Consider the following 14421-nt stretch of genomic DNA (forward strand, 5'->3'; position numbering starts at 1 on the left):
GGGCTCCTCGAGTTCACTTCCTCCACTGCCGAGGGAATGGCGGCTCCAGAGGAAAGCTCCCGGGGAGACACAACAAAGTGACCTCACGGCTCGGCAGCGGACCAGCCGCAGAGGAGGATGTGTCAGCGCCGCCCGCTGTCCCTCTGCCAGCTGTATATTAATAAACCTCAGTGACCTCAGCTCTTAATACAGCTGTATGTTTGCTGTTTGCTTGTTTCGCCCTTGAAACTGCCACGGCCTTAATTCATAATCATAATTTTATATGATGTCCCAGACTGGACAAGGTCAGAACTGTATGAGGACAGAATACACTTCAGTTTTTTTTTTTATGTTGCTACAGATAATTAGAGGTCACTGAGGTTATTTAGAAAAAAGCATTGGTTGGGGTTGTGCCATGAGGATATCTGCAGAGCCTCAGTTGAAAGAGATGAACAATAAAACAACACGGACAGTTTGTTTTGAGATTCCCAAAAGGATAAATACAACCTAATTACCTCTATTCTACCTTTCTGTATGAAAATAAAAATGTTTATTGGCAATTTGAGACAAAAAACACATGTAAAATAAGAAAACATTCTCTTGTGTTTCAATCTTTATTTACTTTTTTATTACATATTCCCAAAGAATATCTGCTGACTATTGAACAATATAACTAAAATGTTACCCGATGGAGAAACAGTACGATTATGTAATATGTGCACTTGTGTTAATTTAGACTTCAAATATTCAGTTTAGGTTGATTGGGTAAGAAGATACTGAGATTGAGCTTGTTTGTTGGACGTGTGGAGTAAATGTGTTATTTTTGTTGCTTTGTCTTCTTGTTTCGTATTATATATATTTTAAACAAATTGCAATGTGAGCTCAACACATCTGATCAGCCCTTTCACATTATTCTTATCACCTTTCTAGTGGATGTTTGTTGTTTGCTCATCTGTATCTTGTTTTATTGGTCCTCTTTTAATTGCCCTAAACCAAATAGCTTGACTTATAAAGTTGTATTATATAGTTGTGGGTCTTTGATTTTTCAATGTAGGTAATATAAGTACAATATCATACACATTATATGAATAGATAATACAACTGCAGGTTTTATTGGAGCAGGAACAGCTGCCTGTCCCATTTTAAAGACATGGGGGGGTGGAGGGGGGAACATCTATGTTAAACAGCTCTTTGAAGTTTCACATGAGCATATTATCTGTACGGTTACACACGTATCTGCGAATCATTTGTACAAAGGGTCTCTCTAAACGTTTGTTTTCCTCATTGGTCTCATGTGGAATTCTGTAAATGAACGTTGCATATAGTGACTGGTAGTTTACTTTTTCTTTACTTGTATAATATGACCTGGACGACAAATAGACCTGAAGCTTTGGAAATATAACAACATATCTATAAGTATATATGTGGTTTAATATGTCCGTGTGACATGGGATCAGCTTATGATTCACACAGAGCGTGACCTGGAGGTTACACTGGGGATCAGACAGATTAAGTTACTATGCATTAGGGTATTTGGCAAAGGTGAGGATGCATGAATTTAATCTATAAATGTTAAATGCCACTCTAATCAATTGATACACATAAGTCTGATCAATCCCAGATTGACGGTGGTGGCGTGTGAGGCCTCAACCTGCCTCACCTCCAACAGATTGTGCTGAAACTTGTGTGTCTTGTCTTTCACTGTCCCTGTGGCTATTTATACAGTTATGAGAGTCACTGGAGCAAATTAATATGTGAAGCCGAACCACTGCAGGACAAAAAGCACGGCTATGCTAATTTAATTAAACTCCACTAAATTAGGTTAATGAACCAGGTTTGAAGCCTCAGACTTGGCTTTTTTTTGGTGCTAAATAGATTTTATGCGACAGGCGCATTCAAATTTATACAATTTTACATGTTTTTGTATCGCGGAGGGGGTAAAATACCTCCAGACAAAATTCAGCGTTTGAGATTTGACTTGTCTGAGGGCAAATCCGACCAAGGTATTAAAAGAGACTGTTCTGTAAATATACTGAGCCGCCGCGTCAGCCAGCACAAATAAATCTCCAGACATCAAACCAATCTAACGTCAGCTGAGGGAACCCACTGTCCACAACAATCCCTCAGTTTTTTATCTCGCCGATTGAGTTTTTCTTGGTGTCATGACACGACGCGTGACCTTTATCAACTCTTCCTGTCTCCATGCAGCCGTAGAGTCTGTGTATATGGATTCACCACTTTTTCCCCCGCGGATAATTTACGCCGGAGGACTGTCATGCACTTGTAGACAGCTGTAATTCCAAACATTTGTGGCTGTACAATACGATTAATTAAACAGTAAGAGACAAGCGCTCTGGTGGAACAGCAAAACATTTCAGGACTAATTTGTGTTGTTCGCTGCACATTCCAACAGGCGTCTATTCTCCGAACGTGTGTTACAGCCTGCATCTTTTATAGATATACATCCTCCCCTAAAGGAAAACTCTCATCGCTAACTGCGCGCTCCTGTCAGTCACTATTCCTTCACCCTGCTTCCATTTTAAATTTCAAATGGCACTAATGTCCTTGGGCTGCTCTTCATCATCTGTTTGTTGCGTTAGCGCCGAAAGGGATGGGGAGAGTTTCAGGGCGACTGTAAAGCCGCTCTTGACACATTTATTCAAATATTGCACATCTCAAGGCTACGGTGTATAAATAGAGTGTTTGGCTGTTGTCAAATATGTAAACATTGAGTTTTGTAAACACGAATGACCTGCATTAGAGACCCGTGGTTCTGTTTGATGATTGTTTATCAAAACCGTAAAACTCAGACTAGTCCGTAACAGTTTGACTGACGGCTTTCACTCACACTGAGTGGATGTATTGTTACAATCCAGACATTTAAATGCTCCGGTGTCAGATTACAAAGGCTCAGGCACTGACCTCTCTCTGGTGGAATCGACACATGCAACATAAACCGTGTCAGATGTCAACCAGAGTTCAGCACAGTAATCAATTGTGTAAAAAGAGCTCACATTGATAACGTTAATACCAGGTCACAGAGGTCAGCAGGGAGGATGTGTGACAAATCCGCCACAATACTGACATATTCAGTATCACTAAGTGAGGGTGGAACATAATACAGTCATTTAATATGGGTCTTTTAATACAGTAATACAAGCTCTAGCTTGACCACAAGTACATACAATCCTTATATGAAAATTGTATTGACTCATTCAAATAAGCAAGTTAAGCTGCACACAGATAAAGCCAGTTAGGTGCACGTTGTCATGATTAACCATTTATTGCACAAATGGGAATACAGTTGTGTTCGGTGGGGCTGGCTCCATTCTTTGGATGTTCCCTGGATTAGCCAAGCAGCATGTTAACATAAAACGGGGAACATGTGCAAAACTCCCCCAGTGGGCGTAGCAGGCAAAATACATTTGTTCAAGATGAATACCATTTACCACAATCATGTTTGGACTCAGTGCTAAAAGGTGGAGGCTGGGGGGATGGAGGCAAGTCGCCGGCAGCAGGGCGTGGGTGGTAGTGTAGCTGAGCAGGGATCAGTGAGGAGGAAGTCCTATTTAAAGGAACTTTGTTGAGAGAATAAGCTGTGATTGGTTAGTGACTGAGTAGCACCCATAAACCTATCAGGAGCTGACAGCTTGTGACAGCTGAGCACAAGACGCCGTCTCCTGCATGAAGTAACGCGATGCTTGATTAATCTATAGTATCTCAGTGTATTCTATAATCTCCTTTAGTGCATTGTGTTAAATGGTTAATGGACTGTATTTATAAAGCACTTTTCCAGTTGCATTCACCCACCCATGCACACATCATCACACCTCTATACACAGCGCTCCCTCCACGACACACCACCCATACACCGTGGGCACCATCGTCAGGGGCAACCTGGGGTTCAGAGGTGCTGGGGATCAAACCAGCGATCCTCTGGCCAGTGGACGACCCGCTCTGCAGGGGTGGAGCAAGGGGCAGGGCCAGGGAGGTGCCAGCTGAAATCTGATTGGCCCCTGTCCTGTCATTATTTTGTTTAAATAAATCACTGACTTAAACATACTGGCAATAAATACGACAGTTTGTGAATCATTTTAATTCTCTAGGCTTTTTTGAAGTAGACAATGAGCTTGCTCAAGGAACAATCTTCTAAATATATTCAATGATGTGGCATTTTGCTCAAAGCCATAGAGCTAACTGTAAACAAGGAAGGGTTGGAAACATAGCTGCCCCCTCTGTGTAAATTGTGGCCCCTGATTTTGAAAAAGCTTAGCTCCTCCACTGCCTCTCTCCCTCCTGAGCCACATCTGGTTAACTCGTCATAAAATTAAACTCTGTTGAAGGTTTAGAGCTTGGAGGGCGATAGTGTGACATGAGGACACAGCCTTCAGCCAGACACGCTGGAAGATCGCATGTGAAACTATGACATCCAATCACAACCTGACAAGCTCACTTTGAGCCAATCATCTGTAAGCTGTCAAGGTTTAAAATGTGATTCTCTCTCTCCTGTCATCCAGCTCAGTTCAGTACGGATCAATGATAAAACTCCAACCCGGGCCCACCTCAGCTCTGGATACCAGGTCATCTGCCTTCAAACCACCCAGAAGCATTCATAACACGTCCCAATACTGTGCTCCATTCCTCAGCAGCACCACCAGTGTCTATGCTCCAGGGGAAGTCTCCTTCATTTCCAAAGTACCGGATTCATAGAACGGTTGCTATGGTGTTCTACTTCCTGCTGGGGTCTAAGCACCAAGTCTATTCCTCGTCTTTTTACTCCATTCTAATTTACTTTTTCTCATTTGTTTCTCTATGGGTCTCTCCTGAACAAACTGTATTGGGCACACTTTTCAAGTGGTCACCGGGGGCCGGACTGTGCTGTGGAGTGATGCAAAAAAAAAGTGTTCCAATTCAAATCTATTGTAAGTCACACGAATCCAAGATGAACAAAGCTGCTATTGTTCATGGGGGAACGAATGAGAAACTTTTTACAGGCTGCTGTGAAGCCCTCAGGGGCAGAGAGTTTGGTACTAAAGATACATTTTGGGAGAGGTATCACTGCAGGGGGCTGCTAGCGCGCCTAAAGACTTTTACTTCAAACGAACTTCTGAATTAAATGCTATTATCCTTTTGAATGACAATGGAGAAATATAATGGCATTCAATTAGCTACTTAATAGATCTTCACACCATAGTGGTTGGTTGGTTTTTAGGCAGGATTACATGAGAATTACTGGACCTGTTCCAACGAAGCTGCAAATACTTCTGTGTGTGTGTGTGTGTCTGAATCCTGCCTGCTAAAGACGTTCAAATCTTTATTGATGGCGTGCGACCAACGGCCACTGACATCGGTAGGATTTCTCCTGGTGCTCCTGATGGTCAATGTGACAGTCAGTGTGTTTTTGTGGAAGAGAGAGGGAAAGTGATGCAAAGAACAGCTCTTTACGATGCCAATTTGGTTTCAACTTTTTAAGACGGATCCCACAATTCAGTTAGCAGCATCAACTGTAGGATGCTAAACTGCACACACGCTGAGAGGTGATGGCAGAATTGACAGTTTGTCTGTGGGAATGGGTTTATTGCAATATTCGGTTTAAAGAGGATCGAATCTCCTTACAAATCGCACACAGTGAGTGATCTACTGTTAAAATAAAAGTACTGATTAGTGTAGCTGCATCCATTAGGACTGTTTAACTGAGACAAATGGTCAGATATGTGTCTTTTAAATGAAAAAGACGGCCTAAAAAAGTCAGTCACCAACTCCAAAGTCTGTTGCTTCAAAATGTGTTCCCCTTCCAGTCTGGGATGGGATGTTTTCAAATTAGTTTGCAGATTGGAACATTTTTGAACCAGTAAAAGATAAAGCAACTGGCAGATTCCTGGATTCAGAACCACGCCCCAAAAAGTGAACTTTTGCTGTTGTAAAGTCACATCTCCTGTTCCTCCTCCCCTGTGGGCGCTGGCTGGTCTAGACAGACACACCGACTGACGACTGCAGAGAAGCAGCATCGCACATCACCAGCTGCCTCTCCAGGACGGGAGCTCCTCTCTGTCTCATTAGGCCAAACTGGCAGCTCCAGTGAAGAGAGAGAGCACCACGCGTCCAGCCTCCCATGGCAAAAAACCTCCCCATCGCTCCCAGGAGCTCTCATTACTTCTCTCACCTCCCCTCTGTCCCCCCCAGTCCCCCTGCTAAAGGCAGCCAGCTCCATCCATCACATCTATCGATCCTGCCTCCCCCTGGTGTGGTACCTGTCTGTTTTTGGAGACTAAGTGGGAAGGATGGCGGAGCCGCCCTGATATTTCAGCTTTCCAAGTGACAGCCGTGTCCTCCAGGGACGTTTCAAGGTGAACCAGTGGCCGGGCTTCCTGGAGGAAGGGCTCCTCTGTAAATCTAAACCAAGGTGCTCTTCCTCGAGGAGTTTCAATTTTACAGCCTGGATATTAAAGTAATAATCACTCTGCCCCATTCCTACTGAGACTTCAAATGAGAGAGCAGCACAAATGGCTCGGCTCAAAATAAGTCAAAGCCCCAATTTTTTCAAAAAAGAACTGTCATAATTGTTTTTTTTTTAAGATTTGACAGTGATGTTTCAAAAGAGAACACGGCAATCTTTTTAGAGAGAATTGCTGTCGTGTCACACAGATTGGAGTTTCTCTTGACTTTGATCTCATTACTCGGATGGTTTTTGGGGCAGAGAAGCAAACTTAAGCTTTCAAAGCGATTGCCTTTGAGGAGGCCGGTTTAGAGCAGACTGACACTGGGATTAAACACCGACTGTGACACTGTTTTGAAATATTTTTCTTGTAAGCAGATTCATCCAAAAGACCAGTATATCATATCCCAATCGGCATGTCTTTGGCTGGGGGGGGGGGGGGCAGAGTACTGAGATAAAAAACCCTGCATCACCGTGCAAAATTAGAAAAATAATATGTCTTGTTTTATTAGCTTTCATTCATACATTTAACTCTTATATTCTCTGTGTTTGCAGGATTCACATGTCTGGGTTAAGGGTTTACAGGACAACTCAAATACTTACAGAGCTCCTTCTTGTTTCTGTCTGTTCAAAGTTCCTGTTATTTCTATGCTGACTGCAGAATACTTAATAGAAAAATGTTAACAACTGAAACTCACATAACAGCGTACATCACTTATCGCATGTGAGAGTCGTCGTCCTGGGAAACCACTGCAAGGAAAATGAGATGTGAAACATCAGCGATTGGTTCAAACACTGTTGTTTTTCTATGAAAATCATATTAAGTTGGAGTGAGGCAGTGGGAGCTTATTATTGTCACAGTTTTGCTATTGAACTGTCTCGTTCTTCTCCTCAGTATCACCGTCCAGTCCCAGTGGTCCACAGCACTAACACACTCTGATTATTAAAGCCCCACAGACACCACGTGCTAGAATCATTACAGATCTTTTAATAGGAAATGTGATTTTCTGTTATTTTTTCCTCAGGCTCTTGCTGCTCATATGCAGGTTGTGAATTACACCAAGTTCAGTCTGTATAATATGAAAATTAGTCATTTCCTGGAAAATCTGTGAGTCTCTCTCTGCGCACGTTGCACAAACACATTTCAAACTCCTCTGCTCCTTCTTCTTTAAGGATGTAAATTAAATATATCAGATTGAAGATGAAAATAAACTTAGTTTAGATTATTTTTCTTCCAATCTTGTGATTTCTCACACAACCATAAGGATTGGAAATGTGTATTCTTCTGAAGGAGCCTGCAGCTCCCACTGGTACAGAGTTTATAATGAAGTGTGATCTTCAGCATCAGGCGACCACAGGAAGAAGCGCCAGGGAGGCCATTTCCTGTTGTCTCTGCTCTTTTTGCTGTTTTTTTTTATTTGCCTTCTCTAAGGGTTTAAAGAGAGAGATGCACAGTTGGAAGGAGTTTCAGATAAATGATTCAAAATGCTTATTAATTCCACTTGAATTTCCTCGTGGTTTAATTACTATGTTGAATTTATTCAGCAGTTGTGTAAAGTGCGGGCTCAATTTGAACGAACCCCTAAAACCGCTGGAAAGAGTTGAATAAAAGGCCAGTGGCAGAGAGTGGTTTGTTCAGTGTCCACTTCTGCTTCGTGGACGACACGTTTCAGGAGAGTTAACTTCACTGACTCAATGACCAGAACTGACAGACTCACAGTCGCTCACACATAACAAAGGTGTCAGCTGCAGAGGAGGATACAGGAATCTCTGAGGATGTGAGAGACACGACTACAAAAAATAAAAATCTCAATTTGCATTCATTAGTGGTGTTTGTGAGTCTGGTTGAAGTGATGCGAGAGGGAAAGCTGCAACACAATATATGATTCTCCCATGGTTCAGAGAGTTTGTACATGTACCTGTCAGACAACAGAACAACTCAGCGGGGAATCAAATAAACAAATCCCCATCCCGGACCCCGGCACAGACACACACTCCTGAAATAATCCGTTGATTCACATCCAGTTGAGAAATAATTCTCATAAATCCAGAGAAAACATACGAGCACGGGGGCGGAGCGGCAACACTTGCATTTGCAAGTCATTTTCTGTTGTTAAATTCATTTCCAGACGTCTTCCTTTTTCTTCATTAGCTTGAAGGCGGATTCAGACGAGCTCCGAAGTGAAACATGGAAATTCTTCCAATGAATCAGTTTGTACTGGAAAATGTCAATTTGTCTCACCTCAGTGGCAAAGAGAATATCAGTATATTTATTGATTAAATGATTTAGTGCATAAACAAAATGAATTGATCAATAACATTTAACCCTCTTCTTACAATAATAATAATTCTGTAGAGCAAACATGTTGATTAGTGTGTTTGTGAATGTAGGATGCAAATGTTAGCATGTCTGGCTAACTACATTAGTACCTACTGTAGTAACCTATGGTGTCAAATCCAAGGCCAGGGGCATTTCATATCTTTATTATATTATTTTAAGGAATTGAAGGTTAACGTGTAAAATGTAAACATATTATTTTCCCATGAAAGAACATGAAGCATGACAGGAACAACAGCAACGGAGAGGGGCAGATGGAAAATGTATACATTACATTACATGTCATTTGGCTGACGCTTTTGTCCAAAGTGACTTACAATTAGTACACTCAACATTCATGAGGGGCCATTTTTAGGGGTTCAGTATCTTGCCAAGGGCACTTCGGCATGCAGATGGGGAAGAGTGGGGATTGAACCGCAAACCTTTTTGTTGGAGAACGACCACTCTACCCCCTAGGCCACACCCCCCCATTCCAAGAAAAGAGATTAAAATAATATAATGTGTAAGACTATCATTGTGTGATGAGACAAAGGACCCTCCGAAACATCTCACCCTGCTACAGTGAGTGTACCTGGCTACTGAAAGCCATTCTCTCCGTGGCCATTTTATGAGCCGAGCTGCCACTCGGGGGCACAGTATGGCGCAAGCACAGATTCAATTATGAGGTATAGGGGTGTTTGGCAGGAAGGTGTCGGCCGTGTCTGTGCGCCGCCCGAGGCTGATCGATGTGGAGACTTCTGGCCTGGGAAGTGGTTTGCAACCTGGCCGTAATGTGAGAGAGGCCCATTGTGCTGCATGTGGAAAAACCCTGAGCACTCGGCTGTGTTTACACCCCTGAGCGCAAGACGGCCGACACGCCTCTGTGGATCCCTCAATAGCCCCCTGCTTCCCCCCAAGAAATATGAATCAGATGGAGACAAAGCAACACCATCCCGTTTCCCCCCGCCATGTGCTCGGAGGGGCCGCCTCCCAATTAGCCACACCGCCGCTGCGGAGGTGAGATAACAATAGAGGGCCGTGTATCCCCCAAAGAGCTCACTAGAGAACCTTTATTACCGTATTGATATCTCCTACATGTCACCACTGCCCTGGCAGCATGCCCGCACTTTTTATATGAGGGAAAATCACCGGAGGGGTAGTAACTCAATACAAGAGGAAAACAGCAGGACACAACATTAGGCTGAATTGTACATGCTGTAATTAGTGAGATGTTGTATGGAATAAATGTATGATACAGCCACTTCAAGCTGCACAGTGAATTAAAAAAACGGATTAATGGGTGAAAGCAGGAAAAAAGGTTTCTGGCAAAAAGTCAGTGGAATGAACAAGTGTATTCTGAGCTGACATTGAATAAAAGAAAAGAAAAATGACAAAAAAACAGCAGTTGCAAATCCTTATTTTATGTGCCCACTCATATTTTGTCCTTCATCTTTTAATATATAAATGTTTAAGACACAAACGTGATCGATATAAAGTACAGAGCATCTATCCAATGATACACTGCTTTCAGACAGGGAGGGAACAAAAAAATCGAAATATTGCATTTTCCACACTCAAAAATAAAGTGTTCAAGTTAGCTCACATTCTGTAGCACCACAAATGATATTTAATGCACAAAATGACATTCAAATTCTACAAAAAAACAAGTAAAAAAAAATGAGCAGTATAAAGTTTATGTGCAAGAATGTTTCCTGTAAAATATGTTTACATTGTCGATTGTTTGGTCCAATTCACTGGTAGCTGCAGGGTGACATCAGTCATTTCAGCTTTAGTTTGGATTTCTTGTTTAAAATACTTTTGGAAGAAGAAATATATTTTTCAAATAATTTATAAATTAAAAGTTCATAATAAATGCCACAATTCGTCAAGCTATTCAGCCCAGTGGGTTTGGTGTAACAGAATTCCTTAGGTAATTTATGATGGCTGATGTTATCTAATATTAGCAAACAATGGATAGTGTGTAACTGACACTACTGAGTCCATGCACTGACTGTATGGTTTTCTCTTTATGCACTACAGTTACACTATGTTTTAGCACTTTACATAAATAACTTTTACCTGTGTCAGAAAAAAACGGAAAATCTCTTAATAAACCTTGTACAATAACAACTTTGTTCTCGTAAATTACGACCTCACTCTTGCAATATTAAGAGTTTCCTCTAAATTACAACTTTATTCTCGTTATATTAGGACTTCATTCTCGTAAAAATGGCCCTAATACTATGTCGTAGCTGTGACCTGAAGGAAAAAAACACTTAATTTCTCTGCACAAATAAGACATGACATGAAAACATGGATCCAACAACCCATTTGAAATAATCGTCATGTAAGCTCAGTGGTCTAAAGGACTCTTTCATATTTAGGCTAGGAACGACAAAATAAGCAATAAAGTGCCTTATTTTTTGATTTTATATTTAGAAAAAAACCTTAATATTTTTTTATTTGTGTATAAAATGTCACACAGACGTTGTAGCTGAAACTTTCTGCAGTACCACAGAGGCTGGTTGTAAAGCGCTTTGAGGGAGCCTGTACAGTTAATGGATATGGGATCACTTCCACAGCAAAGCCGGGGTCAGGGTCTCAGAGAGCCGGTCCGCGTGTGAGTGGTCATAAAACACTACAGGCATCCATTTCAAATGTCCCAGCTGTCACTGAAGTACTGGTCCTCCTCCTCCTCCTCTTCCTCCTCCTCCTCCTCCTCCTCTTCTTCCTCTTCTTCTGCCTCAATCCCATTTTTCACGTGGTCATCATCTGTTAACTCGTTCCTTTCCTCTTCCTCTTCCTGGAGCTGCACGAGCATGGTCTGCAGTGCGGCTTTCATCTCCTGAACTTCTTTATCCAGGGACTGTGCAGAGTGAGTTAGGGAAGAATCTGACGCTGAGAGTCACACAGTCACGTGCACGTAAATAAAACGCATGCCAGCAGGCAAATATGAGGGGCGATGTGACACTTGTGGCCCTCAGTGGCTAATGGTAATGGCCGTAACCTGATGAAGTCATCCATCTCCAATTTGGTCACCGAGCGGATTACTGGGACAGATCATCAAGTCACACCCAATTTAAGCAATTCGCTATTCATGAGCTCATCTCGACTGTGAGGCTTGGTGTCGTTGAGGGGGGGGGGACCCAAGCAAACAGACCGCCCAGCTAAATAATTCATGAGCCATCAATGAAACGGGATAGAGGCTGTCATCGTTTGGGGGGGGTTGTTTAACCTGCTTAGAAACTCAAATTAATCGTGTGAGTGTCCGACTTAAGTGGAAAAATCAAAGGGACGGCTTTGACGGCAGATGGGGCCTGATGGCTCGTTTTACTGTCTGAATGGACACAGATTGTCCTCATTCATAATTAACCAGCCGTTAAAGAGCTTTTCATGAATACTGCAGCGGGTCCGACAAGACTTTTTAAGGCAAGATGATCAGAATGGGACGGTGACAATCAGAATTACTTTGGAAAAGCTTTTAAAACTAACCACCAAAGCTGCTTTCAGACATGCACTGAACTCCAGATAATCTCCTGAAATTATCCAGAGGGGTTTCATCCCACCTAGCAAAGTTGTTTTGGCCCACACTGTCAACCGGCCCACATACAGCGTGGAATGATGGCACCGGGCTGGTCCGCTCCTGTTTGCCATATCTGGGCCACGAGGACCAAAGGTGGAATGAATTAGTTTCTTCCTTATTCACCATTTACCAAATTGCCCTGGATTGTTTTGGGTTATATGGAACACATTTGCCTTTTTACAAACTCTAGGCTCACATCCATTTTGTCTGGGCCATAAGAATACCTGAAGTGGACCACATGCATACGCTCTGGATAATGATCGATTAAGCTCATGTGAGAAGACGGCAGGAGATTATCCAGAGGAGTCACCGCTCATTAGTGATGACATATCTACAGCCGACTGACATGAAAAGAAAAAAAAGAATACAAATATCTCAGGATGAAAACGAGCTGCCATATACTGTACCTGAAGGCACCGAAGAAGATGCTAAGTTGGAAAGACAACAGCGCAAGTGCCAATGTGCTGTAAACAAAAACATGGAACAATGGAATCCATAAATTACGTCCTTCATGCTGGGCCACCACTCGCCACAATACTCAGCAGATTTCTGTGTTGTTGTGAGATGTCTGACTGGAGAACCTACTGCTGCGTTGTTCATATGAAAGTTAAACTCCAGAGAAAGTCCGGACCCAATTGTGTGGACACTCTCCGGAGTTTCCATCTGAGAATGGCTCAAGACTGACAACATTTCACCTATCCATGTTTTTCTCAACCCTCATCAACCCTGTGCTTGTCCATCCACCTCCTTGTATCGAGAGCGGAGATTCAATTAAGTCCCTCAGAGACTGGAGGTTTGATCTCGCCCGTCACTATGGCAACAGCAGCGTCATCCCGCGTTCAATTTCTGCAACACAACAACAAAATTGCTCCGTCTCTTTAGTGCACTTAAGTGTCCGTGGCGCTTTCTGCTCGGCAAAGATTTGCTCGACTTCAAAAAAAGTCAAGATGAATGACATGCAAGGACATGGAAACAGAGAGGTGGAGAGAGGCGGAGCAATCTGTGTCCATCTCCAACTGCCAGGCTGCGTTGATATCATGCAGCAGTGGAGGAGCCTGCACTGACCCCTGACAGGACAGCGGGGGGGACGGGAATCTCTAATCAGATGTGAATGGAGTGAGGGGAAGCATTGTGTGACGCTTTGCTTTTAGAGATGCTGCAGCTAAACAAACCTCTTCATGGGAAAAGCAGAGGAAAGAAGAAGAAGAGGACATAAAGTAAATCAAATCCAGCAAGATGGGTGGAAAATGGATAGAAGTATCACCTTCTCTATCTGTCTTAATAAGCATGTGGTGTAGAGGGGGGAGAGTGGAGCCAGAAAAACACACTAATCTATTTCCAATCTGCGTTCTAATTAGCACGGAAAATGATGTATGGTGACCTGTAATCAGCCTCAACAGTTTCATTTGAGTCATTACCATGGATATTGTAATTTCCTTCGAGCCCGCACCGGCAAGTGGAAGCGAGCAGACGGAAGCTGGGGGAGGAAGGAGGGAGGAAGGGAGGGTCAGAAAGCGGATGGACATTTAGATATTACGTGAGCGGAGTCATTACACCGACATTCCTCCGCCCGCCGCAGCGCTGCCTCTGTCGGGCGACTTTAACCTCAGCCCATGCTGACTGCCCGCCCACATCACCGGACCTCTACTAACCTTGCTTGGACTTTAACCATTTCATTTTCCAGCGGGGCACGTCCAGCCTGTCAAGACAAATCCTCTGATCCCCAATTGTGATTCCATTCCCTCCCCGACTGGACCCATAACGTCAGATAAGACAGGTGTTTTGTTTTGTTTTCCTCAAAAAGGTAAAGTCACCGAAAGCCAACATCAGTCAGCCTAAAGGGAGCGTGGACGTGAGGGCCTTGAGGAAACTAGGTCCTTAAGATGGATGAACGGAGACAGAAACACACACACACGCACGCACACACACACAGCGTACAGTTTATATGAGACATGGAAATTCAGACAGCAGTGAAAGGATATGGGTGAGGGCCTGATCCCGGTTTAGTATGGCCATCTGCAATTCATCTTCCAAGGTCATTAGTCTGTCACTGATCAGCTCGCAGCGCACTGTCAGGTCTGCAGCCTCAGCCTCGCTGCACCCGTC

The 14421-nt window shown here is 43.1% G+C and overlaps 1 protein-coding gene across 3 annotated transcripts in view; it reads right to left on the reverse strand.

Moving 5' to 3' along the window:
• Positions 1-8883: 8883 nt before the first annotated feature.
• The window catches only part of disc1 (DISC1 scaffold protein), a 44654-nt gene continuing 39116 nt past the window's right edge, over positions 8884-14421 (reverse strand). Inside the window, exons 13-14 of one of the 3 annotated variants that reach the window (XM_061086786.1) lie at positions 14298-14421; positions 8884-11600 (exon numbers count right to left, since the gene is read on the reverse strand). In XM_061086786.1, coding sequence (XP_060942769.1) covers positions 11386-11600; positions 14298-14421 — 339 coding nt within the window. In that variant the 3' untranslated portion in view covers positions 8884-11385. The other 2 variants (XM_061086784.1, XR_009682920.1) reach the window with 2 other exon arrangements.

The sequence above is a fragment of the Limanda limanda genome, chromosome 15 (assembly GCF_963576545.1).
Source record: "Limanda limanda chromosome 15, fLimLim1.1, whole genome shotgun sequence".
NCBI classification, from domain to species: Eukaryota; Metazoa; Chordata; class Actinopteri; order Pleuronectiformes; family Pleuronectidae; genus Limanda; species Limanda limanda.